Here is a 24,033-nt window from a genome sequence, read left to right on the forward strand (position 1 = left end):
GCAAGTAGGCTTCAGTAGCTGTAGCATGTGGGTGCAGTACTTGTGGTTCCTGGGCTCTGAAGCACAGGCTCAATAGTTGTGGTACATGGGCTTAGTTGCTCCGTGGCATGTGGGATTTTCCAGGATCAGGAATCGAACCCATGTCTCCTGCATTGGCAAGCAGATTCTTTACCACTGATCCACCAAGGAGGACCAATTTGGGAGTTTTTAAAATACACACACACACACAAAAATAAAATTTATGCCAACAAAAGCACGTAAGTCATGAGGGAAATAAATGTAGTCCCAAGTATTCTAAAGGTTCTTGCATTGACCAGAAGTAGTAAAAGTACTAATCTGTAACAGTAACCAGTTAAAGATGTATTTTATAGTATTTATATAATTAATCTACAGAACAGAAAAATATATAAATAAGATGTTATAAAGAAGAAAAGCAACAATAAAAAATACATAACCCAAAAGACAAAAAAAAAAACAAAGAGAAAGTGAAATAGTAAATGAAACTAAAAGAGGTTCAATGCACCAAGACATAATAATTCTATATTTGTGTGTACCGATACAAAGAACTTTAAAAGAAATGACTAAAACTAATTTTCTGACACACTATTATATAAACTGTCAGATAATAAACATACATTATTTAATTAACTGGCTTCCTCGGTAGCTCAAATCGTAAAGAATCTTCCTGCAATGCGGAATACCTGGGTTTGATCCCTGGGTCGGGAAGATCCCTTGGAGAAGGGCATAGCAACCCACTCTAGTATTCTTACCTGGAGAATTCCCTAGACAGAGTAGCCTGGTGGGCTCCAGTCCACAGAGTTGCAAAGAGTTGGAATTAATTAAAAGGTAAATGAAGTAAGACATTCCAATACACAACATACCTTAGCTCTGTAGGAATGAGAACCCCCTTGAAAATTTATGACTCCATAAGCATCCGTTGGGCTCTGTTCTGTATGTTTTTCCACAGACCACTCTTCTAATGTCTGATTAAAATGGTCACCCAATTTCACATCTGAGTATTTCATGGCAAGACTTGCAGTAAAACAAGCATGTTGCTTGACCAAGCGACCACAAAAACACCTAAGGGGAAAAAACAATATAACTTTTAAAAGACCTTTTAAAAAAATCAGTCAATGAAAAACTATATGAAAATAAAGAAACTTTTGAAGAATATGAAAATAATCTGACTTTCTGATTTTAGGATATCAGTAAGTTAATACGTTCACCACAGCATTAAAATACTATAAATACATTTGTATTTGATGATACAGGCTTCTATTAATAAACTTAGTTTGAGGCATCTACTTACTGGATGCCAAAACAGCATTGGAGATTGTATAAATGTTAGTGAACCTGAAGACAGATCAAAACAAGTGATCTAATTTGATAAATGGGAAAAAATTATTTTAATTAAACAAAAATAAAACAGGGCCTCAGGGACCTGCAAAAAATATCAAGCAACCTAATATACCCAGAGTCCCAGAGGGAGGAGAGACAGAGAAGGGGCAGACAAGGATTTTAAGAAACAGTGGCTAAAATTTGGTGAAAAACATGAACTTGCAGATATTTATTCAAGATTTATTCAAAAAGAAGGAAAAAGAGAACCATTCTCAGGCACATCACAGGCCTGCTGTTAAAAACCAAAATTATAGGAAAAAAATAGCCAGAGGGAAAAAAGACCCACTAGACACAGATGAACCACTGCACTAATGGCAGCCGACTTCCCACTAGAAACAAGAGCCAGAGGACAACAGCATGAGATCTTCAAATCACTGGGATGAGAAAACTCAAAATTTCATATTCAGTGAAAACATCCTTCAAAAATGAGTAAAATAAACATATTTTCAGATAACCCAGGCTGAGAAAACCCATCTCCAGTATACCAGCATTATACCAAAAGCTAAAGGAAGCTCTTCAGCCTGAGTGCAGACGCCAGATGGAATTACCCATCTAAAGGTAGGAATGAAAAGGCCTGGAAATGGTAAAACAATTCAATATACGTAAATGAACTCATTCTATGCACTTCTGCTCTTAGCCTGCCAACCGGAGACCTTCTCTCCTTTCTCTTACGTTCCTTCATCACATCTTACCATGCCTTAGTCGGTTAAAACTCCTGTCTAGTCAACAGGAGATCCTGGGTTTGAATCCCAGCGGTGCCTCTGGAGGCACTGGTTAAAGAACAATATTACTCTTTAATTAGTTGCCCGAATCGCTCCTTGGCCTTTTGGCTAAGATCAAGTGTAATTAGTTGCCCGAGTAAGAAACTTAGGTACCGTCCTCAAATCTTCCCTTTCCCCACACACCACCAATCCTACTGAGTTTATCTGATTGATCCCCCTTTTCAAATATGCCTATTTCTCTTCATCACCATAGGTAGTATCTTAATTCAGGCTCTTATTTTTTTCCAGAATTACTCTAAAATCTACCAAACTATTTTTTCCTCTCAATCCAATCTCCTCAAAATGCCAACTTCTTTTATTGAGGGGAAAAAGAAGAAAATCTAAGCATGTTACTTCCCTATGTAATATCCTTTTAACATGAAATAAAAACTGTGTGGCATAGTATACAAAAAGTTAAAATGATCTGGCCCTACTTATTTCTCAAGACTCAGATCTCTTCAATATCCATCTTATTAATACCTTCTACAGCTTTCAGTTTCCTAACATAACCATAATCTCTTTCACTGCCAGGCCTTTCCCACAAACTGTTCTCTCTGCCTTTAATCCCTTTCCTCAATCTTTACCCAGCTAATTCATATTCAACTTTAGCACTCTGCTCAGGCACCTACACTTGAGTTTCAAGAACTCTGCCTAATCCTTTACCTCTCAAGTGTGAGTTAAGTAACGCTCAGACATATGGCCTGTGAATTTTATCCCAGTGTATTCTGACTTTTTTAATACACTAGTTTTACTTTCCAAAATTTGTGCAATACCATTGTTATGAAACTTACCTGACAAGTTGCTGACAAATCTGACATCCTGGAAGGCATCTATAAAACAAGGTAAATCTATTACTTAAAGGGAAAATAATTTTTCTTCTCATTTAAACTAAACTATAATAATAATCCATTAATAAAAAGTACAAAATAAAGGAATATTACATATTTTTCAAGAGATATTTTAGGTCATTTGTACCTTTTTTAAAAACTCAGTTTTCATATTTTAAATACAATTAATTGTGTCATAAAACCCAGAAACCATATAAGACAGATTTAACTACATAAAAAAAAAACAAACATTTTTATGTGGCAAAAACACGTCACTAATAAAAGTCCAAAGATAAACTGAGAAAAAATATTTACAGAGAAAAGGTTAGCTTCCCTAATATTATATTTAATATATTAAATATAAATATAATATATAAAGCTTCCCTAATATATAAAAAATATATTAGCTTCCCTAATGTATATTTATCAAATCAATATAAAATGGGAAAATATATGAATAAATGTATGCGTGTGTGCTCAGTCACTCAATCGTGTACACTCTGCAACCCCTGGACTGTGGCCCACTAGGCTTCTCTGTCCATGGGATTTCCCAGGCAAGAATATTAGAGTGGGTTATCATTTCCTGTTCCAGGGGATCTTCCTGACCCAGGAATCGAACCAATGTCCCCTGCATTTCCTACATTGACAGGCAGACTCTTTACCACAGAGCCACCTAGGAAGTGCATATGAACAGATAATTCACAGTAAAAACATACATATGAAAAGATATTTGATTGGAAGAAAATCATTTAATCCTGTTAAGACAATATCTTGGTAAGAATACAGAAGAAAGTAGCCTTTTATCTGCTGGAAGGAGTACAAATGGAGGGCAATTTGGCAATACTCATCAAAATGAAAAATGTAGATTCTCAAACTCTAATTTCAGTACTTAAGAGTAAAGGTAAAAGTATCTATAGAATATGTGTAAAATAAAGTTATTCACTACAGAATACTTTTGTCTAATAGCAAAAAAGAAAAACAGGTTAGCTAAAATGTCCATCAATCAGGGAATATTAAAATTATGATCCAGATATATAATTAGTAAGGATGCAACAATTAAGAACAAAGAACAACATGACCTGGGAAATGTCATTGGTGCTCTCTGGTTAAAAAACATGATCTTATAACAAAACCCATCTTTAATAACTAGTATGAAGTTCAAATAAATCACAGAATAATGATTGAAAGAGACAATAAGGTTATCTATTTTAATGATCTAAAAAGCATTTACAGAAATTACCAAAAATTGGGGGACTATTAAAGAATACAAAAAATGTTTTCTTAATGGTGATCAAATAAATGCAAATTTAATATATAATTTTCTATTAATCACCTTCTTGAATATGATGCCTAACTTTAATCAATATTCAGGCATTCCCGTCACTACTGGTGACAATGTACATATTTGAAAGTTTTTTGGCATTACATATACTAAAGGGGAATAAAACTTGAAACACAAAAATAGTTTTATCCACTAAGATCTCCATTTTGACCTAATTTTAATTTAAAATAGGCTAAAAATTGAAAACAACTCAAGTGCCCAATAGTAGGATACGTATATGAACTGTATATACACCAACAGAGTATTAACTACTACTCTTAAAGGGATATTATGCAAAAATAAAATTACTATAACATTTTGTTTAAAAAAGATACAGTGTTTTACATATAAACTGAACTTAGCAATATTTTAAAACAAAAGCTATGCACTGAGTAAAGATTAAAAATAGGTGCAATAAATGTTATTAATAACGACTGTCTTCATGTTTTGATACTCTGAATATTGAGCCAACTTTCTGCATCTCAAGTTTGCAGAATTTATCATGCACATTTCTCTTATAATGAAAATTTGTATAAACAAGAGAGATACTCAAAATTTTTTGCCATTAATATAAAAAGAAATGTTGAATTTCAAACAAAAGGTTTATGTAATATACAAACAAAATATTCAGAAATTCCATTCAACAAATATTTCCGAGAATTCACTATGATGTCACAATAATAGGGACAGGTGCTATAACTTAATATACATCAGTTAATAAAAGACTGTGCTTCCCAGGTGGTTCAGTGGTAAAAGTACCTGCCCGCCAACGCAGGAAACACCAGTTCGATCCCTGGGTCAAGAAGATCCCCTGAAGAAGGAAATGGTAACCCACTAGTACTCCTGGCCTGGAAAATCCTATGGACAGAGAAGCCTGGCAGGCTACACTCCATAGGGCAGCAAAGAGTCAGACACGACTGAGTGACTGAACACATACATACTGTAACTTAAAATAGTTAATAAGAGATTGTTTACTTGGCTGTATTTTCATAAGAGCCATATATCAAATGGAAGTGAAAGGTGTAGAGAAGATAACTGCACAGAAAACAAGGTTTAATAGGAGACAGAAACAGTAAGACGACTAAAAACCCCGGTAAACACCTTTTTCAATTAATTTGTCCTAAGTGCTTGTGAAGAAAAGTGCTTTGTAGTCCAGGAAGTAAGTATATCTTTGATGTACCCTTTTATGCTTTTGGCTATTTTCAGGTCTCAGAAAAAAGAAAAAATTTAGGAAAAATGTTTCTTCAATAAATACCTCAAGAGATCCTTTTTCTTGAATTCTAACTCATGTCCTTTACTTAAATTTTTTTTTCTATTATCAGTGCCATTTTTAAGACCAAAGGACAATCAGAGATGCCAACAAATTTCTGGTGATGGGTTTTCCAATAGGTATTCATCTATAGCTACATATTGGCAAACAAAAACAGCAACCATTAGGTTCTTACTGTTTTCTTCAGCATAAACTATAGTGTTGGGTACTCAATAGATGCCCCTTAAACAGATACATAAACTTTTTAAGTTCTCAGTATCAATAAATCAAATTTTTAAAAAAGACACTTAACTGTTTGATCTTTGTAATACACTAGTATGATATGGGGGACGATCAGGGAAGGAAGAACACTCTGAATGAGAGGTTTCGTGTTGTGAAATGTCATTAAGAACTGCAGAATGCTATCTTGTTAATACTATCTCCTCCTAATCCTAAAAGATTAACAGTAAACACAAAAATTAACAGTAACTGCTGCTGCTAAGTCACTTCAGTCGTGTCCGACTCTGTGCAACCCCATAGACGGCAGCCCACCAGGCCCCTCTGTCCCTGGGATTCTCCAGGCAAGAACACTGGAGTGGGTTGCCATTTCCTTCTCCAATGCATGCATGCATGCTAAGTTGCTTCAGTCGTGTCCGACTCTTTGAGACCCTATGGACAGCAGCCCACCAGGCTCCTCTGTCCAGGGGATTCTCTAGGCAAGAATACTGAAGTGGGTTGCCATTTCCTTCACCCAACAGTAACTACAAATAATTAATAATTTTAGTTTTTAATAAATAAATAGCAATTCAATTGACATCTAAATTTCTAGAAGAATTCAGAATAAAGAGAAGTATACTTACCTGTGAGGGTCTTTGGAACTTGGTATGATATATACACATTCCCTCTTGGTCAAAGTGCTTTCTATCCAGGATTTCTGGGACTAAAACAGAAAGTTTAAAAGATTGTTTATAAATTAACCAATTAATATTACAAAGAAAAATTTAATAAGAAATACATAAAAAATAACTCCAGTTTTAGTTCACTAAGTATTTATTACATATAACATGTTTATTGATGACAGCACAACTAAAATATGAGAATCATTCCATTTAAATCCACTGAGATTGAGATTACTAATCAACAGTACTATGCAGATACTAAATCAACAGTGCTATGCAGAATTAAAAACCTCAAGAGGGGCTGGTATGATACTGGGAAATGGATCATTTTACAGCCAATTAAAAGTGACTGTCAGAGACTTGCCAAGCATTCCCATGGCTAAGACTTTGTGCTTCGACTGAAGGGGACGCAAGTTGGGTCCCCTGAGTCCTGGTCTGGGAGCTAAGATCCCACAGGTCGCATGACACAGCCAAAAAAAACCCCTAGATATATTCTGTTCTATTTCTAAGATAAAGACCTAAAGCACAGGGGCATGGAATGGCTAATGGCACAGGCACCGAAAAACGCATCAAGCAAATTCTAATCAAAAGAAAAATAATACTAGAAAAGAGATGCTAAACATCAATAGGAATAGTACAGGTTACTCCATGATTTCAAATGTCTGATTCACCAGATTGTTACAACAATCTTAAATGAATATAGTCCTAAATGAACAGTCCTAAAATGAATATAGCACAAAAATTAATAGGGAGAATAAGACAAATCTAGGATCACAGTGGAAGATTAACATATTTCCTTCAATTACTGTAAATCTGAAACAATTTCAAGCTTAAATGGTTTTTTAAAATTACTGTTTATACCACTACTTAAGTTTCTGCCTGGATCCCTAGCCTCTGTATCCTACTACTGGTGACTGATTAGAAAGAGATGGGGCATTATATATTGAAAAAGGTGAAACTCCACAAATTAGGACTGAGTAGATTAAAGATCTTGAGCTTCATCCTCTATATAACATATATATTAGATATATAGAAAATATTAAACATTATATCTCTAATATGTCTATAGATATTATTATATATTAAATATAGATATTAGCATGCTATCAAAATCTCTTTTCCCTTCTCTATCTGCCTCTTTCTTACCAGGACAATACAAAAAGGAAGAGCCTATATTCCATAATGAAACCTCTACAGTTCAGTGGCTAGGTAGAGGAGTTTCCACTGCAGAGGAGTTGGAGAAATAAGATCCCATAAGCCAACCGGCAGAGAAGGCAATGGCAACCCACTCCAGTATTCTTGCCTGGAGAATCCCAGGGACAGAGGAGCCTGGTGGGCTGCCATCTATGGGGTCACACAGAGTTGGACAGGACTGAAGCGATTTAGCAGCAGCAGCAGCAGCAAGCCAACCAGGGGGCCAAATCAAAAACAACAAAAAAGGAAGCCCCTAGGACAAGAGATATTCTAGACAGAACTATGATGGTGGAGTTTGCAGGTTCCTCTCAAATCCTTTAGATATTCTAATCATAAACCTTAGTATATCCTTTAATCTAATTCTGGTTGCAAAATTCTGTCTCTCCATTCAAAATGTCCATTTTCTAGGTCAATGATTAAATAGGTTAGGTCTAGGTTAAAGAGATTCACTTAAGTAGGAGCAAATTATACCATGATCCCCTAGTTAAAAAAAAATCACAGGATGGGGACTTCCCTGGTGGTCCAATGGTTAAGAATCCACCTGCCAATGCAGGGGACATGGGTTTAATTCATGATCTGGGAAGATCCCACATGCTATAGAGCAATTAAGCCAGTGTGCCACAACTATTGAGCCTATGGTCTAGAGCTCGGCAGCTCCAACCACTGAAGCCCGTGTGCCTAGAGCCCATTGTGCAATGAGAAGTCATGCAATTCAAAGAAGAGTAGCCCCCACTTGCCAAAACTAGAGAAAGCCTGCACACAGTGAGTGAAGACCCAGTACAATCAAAAGTAAATAAATAAATTTTTTAAAACTCACAGAATGCCCTCTAGAACCCATGACCCTTCATCAGCAAAATGTCCTACACTCTAAAGCTCATTTAGCACAGTCCCTCCACCACCTTCTTTTTCTAACTAAAGTCTGGTATTCCTTTGAAGAATCTGCTTTACCTACATACCTCTCATGGGGGAAAAAAAATAGAACTCTCTTCAGTTTTACTGTACTAGGAATACACCTGGCAAACCAAATCCTGATTCAATCCAATTCCCCATTTATTCCATAACTGCCTATGTTAATATGACTACAGGAAAAACAAACAAAACACCCTTTGATTTCACTTTAAAACCTCAAACATCCCTTAATGATGCCCAATAGTCACACCACATTTCCCTGATCCATTTTCTCATTTTCCTGTACAATTTCACACTATGTCCTCCTCTCCTCAAACCTCCAACCCTCATTCACCACTCGTATTCTCAACCGATGACCTACTTCCCATTTCACTCAGAAAATTGAAGCAACAAAACTTCTGTCACATCTGCCCACCAAAGAGGCTTACACTATTTAAGATATGCAATCACCATCCCCTCTACGGCCTTATGCAACTACAGAACAATGGAACCAACCACAGGATCACAGTGAGAGCACTGTCCTGACAACCAAAAGATCTGGCCATGTCAGTTAGATTGCTGATATAGTACTGTTATCCTAAACCCTCCTCCCACTCCAGAACCATAGTACACTGAAGGCAGACAGCACATCTGGACCGGAAGACATTTATTCAAGTGACTTCTGTTTGTAACTTTAAAAATAATCATTTGGTAGGCTGTTCTAATACATGATGATATGAGGTTGAATTTTTACTAAAACTAACCTACTGCTTTAAACTCATGAAATTTTTATTACGCTCCTCTTCTATTAAAACTCGCAGGGGGCTTCCCTGGTGGCTCAGTGGTAAAGAATCTGCCTGCCAGTGCCAAAGACACAGGTTCGCTCCATGGTCTGGAAGATCCCATGTGCCATGGAGCAACTAAGCCGGTGCGCCACTACTGAGCCTGCGCTCGAGAGCCCGGGTGCTGCAAATGCTGAGCCCACGTGCTGCAACTAGAGCCTGTGCTCTGCAACAAGAGAAGCCACTGCAACGAGAAGCCCGCAACTAGAGAGCAGCCCCTGCTCGCCACAACTAAAGAAAAGCCCTCTCTGCAACAAAGATGCAGCACAGCCAAAAATAAATAATTTTTTTTTTTTTTAATGCAGGGACTTCCTGGTGGTCCAATGGCTAAAGACTCTGTGTCCCAATGTAGGGGGCCTGGGTTCAATCCCTGGCCAGGAAAACTAGATTTCACATGTTGCAACCGAAGATTCTGAGTGCTGCAACCAAGATCTGGCATGGCCAAATTAATAAATAAAATTTTAAATTATAAAAATGGGTTTATATTAACTACAATACTGTAATTTATCTTTTAAAGGGTTGCTTCTCTCTTTTAGAAAAACTGGAACTGTTCTGGGGTGGAGGACAACAGCTCAGTGATTGTACTTACTGCTATATTTTTACTGGTTGTTAAAGCAAGACAAAAGATTTGTTTGGAATTTCTCTCTGTGAGCTTCTTCGCAAACAAAAAGGCAGCTCAGTCCCATGATACAGTAATGAAGTCCATCAAAATCAGATTCTAGAACTAAAACATTTAACATGCAAATAACACACTAAAACAGTGGCAATATACAAGCATGAGAAGCACTCAGATTGCTTCAGTATGAACTATATGTTTTTTTAAAAACTAAATTATTTGCAATTCATGAGCATAGGCCTAAAGCCTACAGCATGAATGAAAGATGGGTGAAAAGTGAACACAACATGAGCAAATTTATTAATTAACAATACAGTGGACCTTTTTAAGGAGTTTTGTCAAAGGACAATTACTTGACAAAAGAGGAAAACATCTTAGGGAGAACTTGAAAATATATGGCTTAGATAAAGGTTAAGAAATGCAATCTTGTACAATTTACACCCCCCTTTTCCCCCCTCCTCTTTTTCTTGATTGGATAATTAGGCAGAAAACTAGGAAGAACAGAGTAGACTTAAACACTATCAGTCAGTTTTACCTGATGGAACTTACAGAATACTCCATTCACAATAGTGGGCTTTCCAAGTGGCACTAGTGGTAACAAACCTGCCTGCCAACACAGTAGACGTAAGAGACGCTGGTTCAGGAAGAGCCCCTGAACGAGGACACAGCCACCCACCCCAGTATTCTGGCATGGGGTCGCAAAGAGTTGGACACGACTGAGCGACCTGCACTTAAGAGAAGTATGGCTATACTCTATATGGGCAATCGGCAATTTTTTTTCTATTAAGAGCCAAATGGTAAATATTTTAGGCTTTTTGGACCACTTACTGCCTCTATCACATACTGTTTTATTTTTCAACCACTAAAAAATATAAGAACCATGCTGAGCTCAGGCCTTGGCCAGAACAGGCGTTGGCCAGATTTGCCATATATGGCATAATTTGCCAACCCATGCTCTAAATCTCACAAAAGCTCCCCACAAAAAAGTCTCACAATTCCACTGAGTCAATTCAATCTAACAAGTATACGCCATGTCCTTCAGATCCTTCCCCTGCATTGTTTCTTGGATATTATTAGTGTCCCTTCTACCAGGCCTACAATCCCAGTAGGCCCTTGTATTAAGAGTTGTTTTCTAAAGAGAGGAAAAACGAGATGGGGCTAAAGAGTTTTAGATGTACATGAACAAAGTTTTTTTTTCTGCAGGAATTTCAATAGAAAAGGCATTAAATAAGTCATATGATGTAAACACAAAATCTAAACATTAATGAGGAAAAAAAAAAATCTAGTGTTCGAGTACATATACCTAGCTTTTTTCCCCCAGAAATGGTCACTTTCAATCACCAACAACTTAAAACACTTGAGTCCCTTCATTTGGGGCTTCCCTGGTGGCTCAGGGAAAGAATCTGCCTGCAATGCAGGAGACATGGGTTCGATGCCTGTGTTAGGAAGATCCCCTGAAGAAGAGAATGGCTAACCACTCCAGTATTCTTGCCTGGAGAATGCCATAGACAGAGGAGCCTGGCGGGCTACAGACCATGAGGTGGCAAAGAGTGGGACACAACTGAACAACTAACACTTTCACTTTCAGTACTCATTTGTCTATTATGATAAAATATAAAACTACCCAAACAGGAACACTGTTAAATTTCAGAACCTAGTACAAATGTACTCATAGTTAGTTTCATTTTATCATTCTTGTTAAAAATAATAAATAGCCACTACTATCTCTTCACAACTTCAAATCTTTCATAGTAGTCTCTAACTGACAAATCCATCCAAAACTTTAGCAAACCCTCTAAGTCACTTAAATAGTGTCACTCTGATGCTCACAAATTTTTATCAAATTTTGTACCTACAGAGACATACAAAAACATTTCCACACTTCAAGACTATCACAGCTTCCCCTACCTTCATTATTCACCAAGTTTATTTCAAGGGTTTACCACCTCTCCTGTTTGTGTAAACACCAAATGTAAATATATTCTCCCCATACACACCAGTTTTGTCATTTATGGCATTCATTGACTATATTAGGGATTGGCTTCCTATGCCTGACAGTGACATATCCCAGCTGATAATGGCAAATCATTCCCAATAATAGGTTTCTACAGTTTTTGAAATTCTGAGCTTCTGCTCTACCATCAAGTATCCAATAAAATGTGCCCTGGATTATAAATACATATAAAAATTCCTAATTTTATACTTCTTTTGCTAGACTGCATTACTGTATTTTACCAAAAGATGGCACACTACAAACACAAATTTGAAAATTCCTAAACATATGTTCTAGGTAAAGTAAAAACAAACTAAGACCACAGAATGTTAGCAAAGAGGGAAACGTCATCTTCAGTGGTAAAAGAGATCAGATTCTAGAGTTCAGAATAACCTGTTCACTGTTGGTTGTTTTTTTGTTTTGTTTTGTTTTTTTCATTTTTGGTTATTGTATTAATGCAACCTTAAGTGTCTGAACTTCTATTTCCTCACCCATAGAACATAATAACATATCTATCTCACAAAGTTGCTCTGAAGATTATAGTCCATATTTTTAGCAAAATGCCCCCCACACAGTCATATCTCAACAATGCTTCAAAATTCAATTATAAATTCTTCTTATCTGTCTCCTAGCAATAAGGGGCATATATGCTACAAATAAGTCTACTAACCACATCCTACTCTTCAAACAAATCAGTACCAGCACATCTTTCTTGACTATATACTGATAGTGAAAATTGAGGGGGTGGGGGGAAGGACTGCTTTAAAAGTTCTACTTCAAGGTAACATTGAAAATCAGTCAGTCTATTTTTACAACTAAATACACTCAACAATTCTATATATTAATACTAGAAAGGAGCCTCCAGCTATGGAGGTTCTATTGGACTAATGCTCCCAAGATAATAACCATAAACTCTGGATAAAATAAATATTAAAAAAGAAAAACTACTTAGTACTACTGAACAGGCAACTAAAAGCAGTAAGGAATCAGATGAAGTTTGTACTCAGGATAAAAGAACAGTACTGAGCGAGTTTCCTATTTTATGGCTAAGAGAGGCCCCACCACATACCTACTAAGTAGCTAAAACGCCAATAGAAATTCCATAATTTTACTGGCTTGAAGAACCAGAATACAAACTTCGAGGTGACAACAGCAGCTGCAAAGTGATGGGGAAAGTCCTGCATAGGACAGAGTCACAAAAAAAGGGAACCCTAAGTGCTGCATATTAACACTGCTGAAATCTAGCTGACCCATGAAACATGCATACATGGGGCAGATTCCAAGCAGGTCAGTTAGGAATAGAGAAACTAACTGAATAGATATTTTTATTGCCCACTGAAGGAGTCAGAGTTTGGAATTAGTACAGTCAGGTTAATCAACTACTATCCTAATGTGTTCTGACTGCCATACAAATACCGTAAGACTTAACTTTGGTTTCAACAACCTAAATTCATTTTCTCCAAGTTCTAGACACTGGAATCCAAGATCAAGGGGCCAGTAAGGTCTGCATCTCAGAGCCCCCTCCCCGGACTGCAGACAGCTGTCTTCACTGTGTCCTCACAAGGCGGGGATAGGGAGCAAGCTCTCTGGTCTCTTTGTATAATGACCCCACCATCATGACCTCCTATAATTCTAACTCCTTTCCCAAAGCTCCGTCTTTAAATAACATCAACACTGAATTTTGGGAAGACACAAACATTCAATCGGTAGCTACTTTAAAAGAGAAAATCAATAATCTTCAGAGGACTAAAACAGAACTCACAATCTCTCCAAGATAACATTCACAACATCTATGATATAATCAAAATTACTAGATATAAGAAGAAACAGGAAAATGTGACCCATATTCAAAAGAAAAGTCAGTCAAATTAAAAGGAAGTTTGCCTACTAATAAACCGCAACAGCTTTAAAAAGTTAAATGACACTACAGATCTAGAAATTCTGAGTTCTGTGGTAATTTTGTACGCTGGACAACATGTCCGTCAGCAAAGGCATAATGACAAAGAAAACTTAAGGCTAGCTTGAAGCAAAACGTTGAAAATGGCTGGCATTCTTTTATTTCCTCTGCAAGAGATCTGGCACTCAAACAGGCCCCTACTCTATAGAGTTCTGCTCTTACGCTTAAAAGGCTGCCAATCACTTAACTAATTAGGTATTATTGATAATTCAGATGTGAACTCTCCCAACAGGTTTTAAAGACACTGCTGAAAAGCTTCTGTGGAGTAATAAATAGTTGGTAAAGTTTTACACATTAAAAAATAAAACTTTGTTGTTTTCAATATAAAAAGTTTTTAAAAAAATTGTTTTTGTCATTTTAGTGACTACTTTTCTAGTCTGCTCCAATAAATTGTTAAGACTTTTGCCAAAAATAAATAAAAAGAAGCAGATTCATACCATGACTATGTTTGCAAAGAGAGTCCAACTTCTACATTTAATCTTATTTTCTGTTGGTTTTGCTGCCCTGCTGACCTCATGGAGATTGCTACCCTGCCTGCTTACTGCTCCAGTACTGCCCCAATTTAAAGGATAGAAAATGTCTGATAAAGTTAAGTATGAGCAGTTGCCACTGTGCCATTCCATGGAGCCCAACATATTAAATAATTGAAGATCAGACATTGAGTCTAAAAAGTGACCAACTTTAATTTAGCTCAAACAGCAGTAATTTATTTCTCAGGTATTCTAAATAAAGTCTTACTCAGAACAATTTATCATTCTACCATAAAGAATTTTTATTAAAATGAAAAGGAATCAAAACTTATTGCTTTATGAGAAAAAGGATGATAAATATGTTGGCAAAAATTTTAATTTCTTATACAAAGACAAGAAATTTGATGTAGACACCTAAGATTACTAAAAAATCCAAATAAATACATTGACAAAAAACACAAACAGTACAATGGAATAAATCACTTGGAAACAGAAACTTGCACTTAAGAAAACTTGGTGAGTGCTAGAGACAGCAATGGAGAAGGAAATGGCAACCCACTCCAATGTTCTTGCCTGGAGAATCCCAGGGACGGGGAGAGCTTGGTGGGCTGCCATCTATGGGGTCGCACAGAGTCGGATACGACTAAAGCGACTTAGCGGCAGCAGCAGAGACAGCAAGGGGCTTCCCTGATGGCTCAGAGGGTAAAGCGTCTGCCTGCATTTCAGGAGACCTGGGTTTGATCCCTGGGTTGGGAAGATCCCCTGGAGGAGGAAACGGCAATCCACTCCAGTATTCTTGCCTGGAAAATCCCATGGACAGAGAAGTCTGGTAGGCTACAGTCCATGGGGTTGCAAAGAGTTGGACACGACTGAGCAACTTCAGAGAGAGCAATACAAATCAGGAGACAGTATGATTATTATACGTATACAAACCATTACACTAGAATCCAAAATGAATACTAGATGGGTTAAGTCATAATGTTATAAAGCAAAACTTTACAACTTCTACCAAAAATAAATAAATATCTTTATGACTTCAAGATAAGAGAAAGTTCAGGCTATAAAGAAAATACTGATAACTTATTACACTAAAAACCAATATACATCAACAACCTAAAAATAAGTAAACAGTCCACCATTAACAAAATAAAAACTTAAAAAGCTAGAGACTGGAGAAGATATTTGTAGCTCATAAAGCAAAAAACAAACAACAAAAAAAATACTGCCCAGACTACATACAGAACTTCTACAAGTAAATAAAGAAGAAAAATAGAATTCATTAGAAAACTGAGCAAAGGGAAATCACCAGAAGGAAAGTAACCATAGCCAAAAACTTTTAAACTGAAATGACACACAACATCATTGGTGGCCAGGGACATGCAAATTAGAACAATGAGGAACTACTTTACATTCATGGGTCGGGCAAAACAGAAGAACCTAAGCAATTAAATGTTGGCAAAGATGTTGGAAAAAAGAAAGGGAATTTTTACACAGTTCTAGAGGGAGTGGAAACTGCACAACTACTTTAGTCAACACTCCAGCAATACCTACAAAGTTGAAGATGCACCTACCCTGTGACCCAGCAATTCTATTTATATACTTCCTAGAAAAATTCTCATGATATATACAAGAATGTTACATCACTAATAAAAAACCAAAAACAACCTAAATGCCCAATAATAGTAAAATGGATAACACACAGTATATTTCTACAATGGAATAATATACAGCAGCTCAAAGGGATAAACTAAACCTTACATGTATCAATATGACTTAATCTCCAAAACCTAATTTCATTAAAATGAAAAAAAAAAAAAAAAGGAAAAAACCAATAAGCTATAAGGATATATTGTGCAGCACAGGGACTTTATTCTGTATTTTATAATAACTTTAAATGGAGTATAATCTACAAAAATATTGAATTACTATGTTGTATACCTGAAACTAGTACAGTATTTTAAATTAACTATACTTCAATAAAAAACCAAGATCCATAAAAAGATGTACATAATTCTATATATATCAAACTTAGGAACACCAAAGGACCACAACATAGTATATATACTCTGTGTAGCAACACTACAAAGCATCCAAAGGCACACTCCAGTAAGCTTGCCTGGAGAATTCCACGGACAGAGGAGCCTGGTGGGCGCCAGCCAGTCCATGAGGTCACAAAGAGTCAGGCACAACTTTAACACTTTCACTTTTTCAAAGCACTTAGAACAATAACAGCTAAATGCTAATGTTAGTCCCTTAGTCGAGTCCGACTCTTTGTGACACCAAGGACTGTAGCCCGCCAGGCATCTCTGTCTATGGGATTCTCTAGCCAAGAATACTGGAGTGGGTTGCCATTTCCTTCTCCAAAATGCTAATATGCTAATACATGTTAGCTAATATTGTGAAAATTTGTCTAAAGCCTATCACACACTTTTTTTAGTCAGGAGTACTTTCTGGGTAGAGTATCTTCCAGGTATTCAAAATATGAAAGAAAGTGAAAGTGGCTCATTTGTGTCCAACTCCTTGCGATCCCATGGACTATACAGTCCATGGAATACTCCAGGCCACAATACCGGAGTGGGTAGCCTTTTCCTTCTCCAGGGGATCTTCCCAACCCAGGGATCAAACCTAGGTCTCCCACACAGCAGGCAGATTCTTTACCAGTTAAGCTACAAGGGAAGCCCAAGAATACTGGAGTGGGTAGCCTATCTCTTTTTCAAAGGATCTTTCCAACCCAGGAATCAAACCAGGGTCTCCTGCATTGCAGGCAGATTATTTACTAACTGAGCTACCAGGGAAGTCCATCCAGGTACTGGGTATGGTAAAATACTCAAAAACAAGGAAGACCTGGTTCACATACTAAAGGGTAATTTACAGTTCTATTTTTCTACTCTAGTGAATGCTTCTCCAGTCTCCTCCTTGCAGTATTGCAGTAACAGTCTGTTTGCCAGACAACTTCTATCATTCCTAGTGTACTACAAACTGTCAGAGGAAAGTAGGTAACTAAGCCTATTAAATTTCACTTTGCACGTATTTTTCAACCAGTGAACTCTGGGCTCAAGGTTGCCATATTTCTGATAATGGCTTGGCTCAAAATCTTTTTTTCCCTCCTATGAGGAGTTGGGTTTCCAGAAGTGTGGTAGCCGGGATAGTTGAGGTGTTACGAACATGTTTTCATGACGCAAAGAAGGACAAACAGGGTTTCACAGACTTTAATCCGAGTGCTGCTCCTGGGGTCAGGTAGAAAAAAGATTATCATCTGCCTTTCACAGGCACAGTAACAGTGATGCTCATAAAAGAGCGTGACTTGGCAAAAACTGCTTCAGTGAACAGGCATGTCTATCAGTTTCAAAGAACTGCTTACCTCCATATCTAAAATTTCTTTAACAGGGTTCTAAAGCCTTTAAATGGTCAGGAAGCTAAATACATGTTCCCCCAAAAGATTCTGAATAATTTTCTAAATCCAAGGTGAACCAAACCAAAGGGTGAACAAAATATCTAAATGTATGAACTTAAACCAAATTAAACCAATTGTTTTTATAAAGATAAACTAGAAGACATCCAATTCTCCAAGTCACACTTTTTACTCAAATTCAAACTAATCTAATAATTTGCAAAGCACATTAAAAAAGTGACACACATCTAAGTTTTTTTTAATATTAACTCACATAAATGACTCAGTTCAAATTCCCATAGATAGCCAAATGCTGCTCATATTCTAAACAAATCTCAACCACTCTGAAGTTTGTCTCCAGGCACCAAACTTAAAACAGGCATTTAAAAAGCTGTTACCCACCCCCCAAAAAACTGTACAATTTAATCACATGCTGAAAGGCTCCGCCCACATCCCCGCCAAAAAGGAGAAAGAGAAATCCAGAATGAAATAACTAAGCAATGGCAATAATCATCAATTGCTATTATGTGAACATATGATGGGAAACTTCACGATTAAAAGATCAGGCAGCTGACAACAGCAACCCACTAGATAATCTGTTACACCCAAAAGAGAAAAATCGCCACATAGTATGTGCCTATTAATGTAATTCAATACAAAGTACTTCACTATCTGTTAAGTAGTCTTACCAAACATCAAACAAGAATCTAAGAGTCTTAAGATTAACCACGAGTTCACAGGAAATACAGAGGAGAAAGGAACATGCTACATGATGCCACACGGATACATGCAACAAAATCCCAACTGTGAGAAATTCTGCAGGGCAAATGAAATGCATCCCCCCCCCCACCCCATTAAATGGTAAATCACAAGACTGGAAAAAAGCAGTGGGCAGGGGGATACAGAGACTGAGAATTATTTATCAAACCAAATGCTGTGTAGCCTTTTTTGGATCCTGATTCAAACACATCAATTGGGGGAAAAAATGAGAATTAAGGCAATATGCTGAATATTGAATGATATTAAAGAATTACTAATTTTGAGCGTGCTAATAGTACTGTAAGAGAGTCCCAGGAAGTGCAGTGGTAAAGAACCCGCCTGCCAATGCAGGAGACGTAAGAGACTCAGGTTCGATCCCTGGGTTGGGAAGATACCTGCAAATAGGAAATGGCAACCCACTCCAGTATCCCTGCCTGCAAAAACCCAAGGACAAGGAGCCTAGTGGGACACAGCCCACGGGGAAGCTGAGAATCGAACATGACTGAGCACCACAGTGCTGTGGATTTACAGACAAACATCATAAGATATTTACAGACAGAACAAGTCTGGGATTTGTTTTTAAATTATCCAGTTGATGGAGACTGAGAGAGTTAACAGAAGAAACAATATTCACATGTTTCAAACTGTTGAAATGGGTCATGGGTATATGGTGATTCATTTTACTATTACACCTTTATATGTTTCAAATCTCCCACATTTGAATGTTAAAGAAAGAGAGAATGTCAGAGCGCTGTATCAAAAATATCTATGACTGGCAAAACTCTCAAAATTAAATTTTAAGAGGTTTTTGCATCAAGAGATCTTCATTTAAAAATCAAAATCAAAAATACACATTTTAAGTACTGCCTTTAAACATTACATTTTGCATGTATTAAAGTAATGACTTCACCTATTTCACGTTTTCATTTTATGTCTGGTTCTTACTACTGACATTTGCCAATACACGCAAACACCCTTCCCCGAAGGAACCAAGGTCTGAATATTCTAACCCCTACTAAACACCTCAGTTGGTTCCTTCTTTCCCTTTTATTTCAAGTCCTAAATATTTTGCTCAGTCTTGCTAAAGACTTCTTATGATCTCTGTTTTTAGTTTAAACACACAGCAATTCACCTTCCATACTGTTCCTTCAGTGGATCCTTATCTCCAGAAGAAAATCAAGACTTCTCTTCCCGACATACACTGCTCTCAGAAAACTGGTCCCTCTCTATCTTCATAACACTCTCACCAGTACACTGTATCATCTCATACTCTACTCATTCTAAACTATGTACAGTACTTGTATAATAGATCTCAGATGAACTATCGATGCTTCTTCTCTTCTAATGCTCAGTTCCCTTAAACTAAAACCACCAATTCTACACCTCTTCTACTTCCAGGTTAATTAATTACTATTGCCTCTTCCCAGGTGGCCCTAGTCGTAAAGAACCCATCAGCCAATGCAGATGTAAGAGACACTGGTTCGATCGCTGGGTAAGGAAGATCCTCTGGATGAGGGCATGCCTGGAGAAACCCACGGAAAGAGGAGTCTGGCAGGCTACAGTCCAGGGGGTTATAAAAAGTTGGACACGACTGAAACAACTTAGCACACATGGTACAAGACTCACCTTTACTATCAGCTCCTTTGCAAGCCTACCCAGACTTTCTTTTCTGCCTGATTACCCTATACTTTCACAGTAATCTACGCAATAATCAAATCAGTCAATCCTAAGGGAAATCAGTCCTGAATATTCATTGGAAGGACTGATGCTGAAGTTGAACCTCCAATACTTTGGCCTCCTGATGTGAAGAACTGACTCACTGGAAAAGATCCCGATGCTAGAAAAAACTGAAGGCAGGAGGAGAAGGGGACGACAGGATGAGATGGTTGGATGGCATCACCGACTAAATGGACATGAGTTTGAGCACGCTCTGGAAGTTGGTGATTGACAGGGAAGCCTGGTATGTCACAGTCCATGGGACAGCAAGGGTCAGACATGATTGAAGGACTTAACTGAACTTTCTTGCTTTTTTGTGTATTTATATTGCCCTTCAAGACAGAGTATCATAGAATCTGCAACACAGTAGACACTTTATTTGTTTTGTGAAGTATACATCTTCCTTTGACAACAGACAGGTAGTTAGTTCTTATATAAACAACCAGAATGTAAGTGGTTTGAAAGTAGGAAACTTGTCTATCACATCTCTGCCACTCCAGTGCTTGTGCGTGCTGAGTGCTAAGTCATTTCAAGTCAAGTCTGGCTCTTTGTACTCAGAACATAGTAAATACTAAGCGTTAACCAAATGAATAAAACAAATACTTCTAATAGCCATAGTTTTTTATTTTATAAGAAATTTTATTCCACGCCAGTTTAACCTGTATTTCTTGGTATATTTCTGTTTTTTTGTCATTTGGCTGATTAGTTTTAAAGCAGTGCAGAACATTCTTGTACACTTTCTCTTAGTGTCAAAGAAGAAAATGACTACCAGAAACAGACGTCTTAAACAGATTTTACAGTAGGAATTATAACCTCACATACTTAGGGAAACTTTCAGGTCACAATGTTGACTTTAAAGTTCAGGAGGCTCAACAAATTATCATTATTGGAAACCCTCAGTCTTGGGTTATCCTAAGGTTTCACTATAATTGGAAATTGTAGGGAAAAATCACAGGACTCAACAGCAGTCAGGACCCAAGCAACATAAAAAGTAAAACCAGATTCTTCTTGTCAAATTTTAAAGTGAGACTTTCTCCCTGTAGAAACAACAATGTTGTGTACAAACATGTTGTCTGGGAGAGTGCATTTGCTATATACACATAAAAGACAGGACATAAGTGGAAACACAGCAAACACAAGAAAAACTCAGACCACATCTTAAATTCTGAAAGCTGCATTTCAATGTATGTAAACAGCAAAACATTAAGAGGTTGGACTTAAGAACAGTACCTGAGGTAAGACTAAGAAATTGACTTTCACTAGAAAATCACTAGAAATAAAGTCATTTGGTTGCTTTAACAAAACAGTAGGAAGCAATGGTTTTGAAGATGATGAATCATCTTCATTTTCTAATATATCTAAATTTTTTCTAAATACTTAAAAGGTATGTTCAATATATGCTCTTTACCATCTAAGAAAATGAGACACATCACTGAAGAGTCAGTATTAATGCTTTGCTGTTTTGTTTTTTTTAAAAATAAAAACCACTTTGACTCAACTCCCCCCCCACCAAAAAAAAAATAGCTCCCCTTAAAATCCACTTATTAAAGTTTAGTGTTGGTAGATGAACTTAAATCCTTCTTTTAAAAATTATGAAAAAGGGTAAAATGACGTTTTTATTGACTTTTTACATTTACCCAAAAAGGTGGAAAACAATGGAAAGATGTACTATTTAGTCAAAGTATAACTATATTCGTGGTTTCAGTTTTGTATGGCACTTGAATTAAGTTTCTAGAGAAAAGTATACCTGCCAGACTCCAGCAGAGGGAGAGTTGTTCGCCTGAAGCTTATCTAGTTCAAGTACTGACCAGGAACACCTACCCGCTCTTTCAAGTTCCTGATCTTTTTGTAAGAAATTTTCTAATTTATTCCCGGCCTTAACAAAAACTTCTATCAAAAAGCTGCAATGCGCCGCATCCGTCTCTGCACACGACCAACCCTTCTCTACGGCAACGGAGGAGGTGGTTCGACACGAACCCAGACAACGCATCGCCTCGCGTACCTACAGCAGCGCCCCAATAAAACACTTATTGTCGTTTTAGTTGGTCAGTCGTGTCGCAGTCTTTGCGACCCTATAAACTGTAGCCCGCCAAGCTCGTCTGTTCATGGGATTCCCCAGGCAAGAATACTTGAGTGGGTTGCCATTTCCTCCTCCAGAGGATCTTCCCGACCCCAAGGATCGAACCCGCGTCTCCTGCGTTGGCAAGCGGATTCTTTACCACTGAGCCACCTGGGAAGCCCATTAAAACCCTTAATTCTTGCTAAAGAAAATTCCAAATCAGAGCTAGCGTCAATATCGTCAAATCCCTCCTCTTTGGCTCTAAAGGAAAGTGTACCTGTGGAGTACACGCTGCGCAGCAAACAAGGCACAGCTCCAAACCCGTATCCTCTAGCCCTTTTTTGTTCCCTCTCAGCCCGCCCTCCCCTTCCTTGCGGAACTTGAGCAGAGCATTTGGCTCCCTTATCAGCCAGCAACAAGCGCCAGGAGGAACGCGCTCCCGGGAGATGCGGAGCTTGGAGGCTGAGCGCTGCGTCTGGCGCGCTGCGGCCGCTCAGCTCCGCCAGGTCCTCCCCGGCTCGCGCCTCTGCCGCCTCGAGGGGCCCTCCGCGGAGCCCGGGCTCCGCTCAGGGGATTCCCGCGACAAGCTGTGCCGCCAGATTTGCTACCTGCTTCCTGCCCCTCACCCGAGAAAAGAACCGCACTCCCGTCCCGTCAAGGCAAGTCCGGAAGGCTCAACGCAAATCCGAGATCCTTCGCCCCAGGAAGAGCGGCCCCGCGCACACACTTGCCAGCCGAATCCTCCCGCTTCCCTGATCGCAACCCCGGGGCCATTCCCCCACCAGGGCCTGAGTGGGTCCAGTACCATTCTCCTCACGGGGCGGACTCCGGAAGGGCAGCAACTCCACCTCCTCCTCCTCCGCGGCCTGTAGCCATCTATCGGGAAGCGTCTCCGGAGGCGGCAGCAGAGGCCGCCGGACAAGGACAGCCCAGGGAAACCTTCTCAGAACTAACTCAGCTCCGGCGCTAGCAGCAGAAACCGAGTCTTTCATAATTGTGCGACCAACTCCTCCGGGTGACTGGCCACAGGGACGCGCCCGCGCCCGCCTCCGCCGGCGACGGGGCTGGAGACAGACCACGTGAGGGGCGCGTCGTGTGCGTCGCCGCCCGCGGGCCGGGTCACGTGGAGGGCGCGCGCTCCCTCGCTTCCAGGCCGCGTCTCAGCGCGCCGCGCGCGCACGCGCCGGGCACGAGCACCCTGCCCCCACTGCCCCGTGTTAGCCCAGTTGGGTAGCTTGTTCTCCCCAGGTCTGCGTGGGCTACGCGGGCCGGACTTCCACAAGCGTTTGTCTCGGCTTGGGGAGTGGAACTTGAAGCGATAGTTGAGGGTTAAGGTTTCAGACCTCTGTGACCCTGGCGGGAGTTGCGACATGGTCTCATCTCTGCTCACTCGGCCTGGCCTCTGCATTCTGAGCAGCTTTCACTAGCCCCTTGGCTGTGCTTCAGTGAGGGTGGAGGCCTTAGAAGTTACCCTCTCTTAGTCCAAAATGCAAAATTGTCTTACCCCAAATCATGTTCTTCCTCTAGCTTCCTCTGTTTCTGCCAGCAAAAATTCTTCTGTCTTTAACTGTGGGCACTAGCCTTTCCTTCCTCAGAAATCACCCACAGGCACGCATACACCACACCCCTAAACCAAAGACTGCAGGTTTTCTGTCTTTTTTTTGCTCTTGCACCAGCCCAGGTTTGACAATTA

General features: G+C 38.7%; 1 protein-coding gene across 1 annotated transcript in view; it reads right to left on the minus strand.

Annotated features, from left to right (window-relative positions):
- The window catches only part of TRPM7 (transient receptor potential cation channel subfamily M member 7), a 102,181-nt gene extending 78,751 nt beyond the window's left edge, over positions 1-23,430 (minus strand). The window contains exons 1-4 of the mRNA XM_043920965.1: positions 23,146-23,430; positions 6,417-6,496; positions 2,951-2,989; positions 882-1,080 (exon numbers count right to left, since the gene is read on the minus strand). Coding sequence (XP_043776900.1) covers positions 882-1,080; positions 2,951-2,989; positions 6,417-6,496; positions 23,146-23,148 — 321 coding nt within the window. The 5' untranslated portion in view covers positions 23,149-23,430. The remainder of the gene's footprint in view (positions 1-881; positions 1,081-2,950; positions 2,990-6,416; positions 6,497-23,145) is intronic.
- Between the last annotated feature and the right edge of the window lie 603 nt (positions 23,431-24,033).

This window comes from Cervus elaphus, chromosome 12, assembly GCF_910594005.1.
Source record: "Cervus elaphus chromosome 12, mCerEla1.1, whole genome shotgun sequence".
NCBI classification, from domain to species: domain Eukaryota; kingdom Metazoa; phylum Chordata; class Mammalia; order Artiodactyla; family Cervidae; genus Cervus; species Cervus elaphus.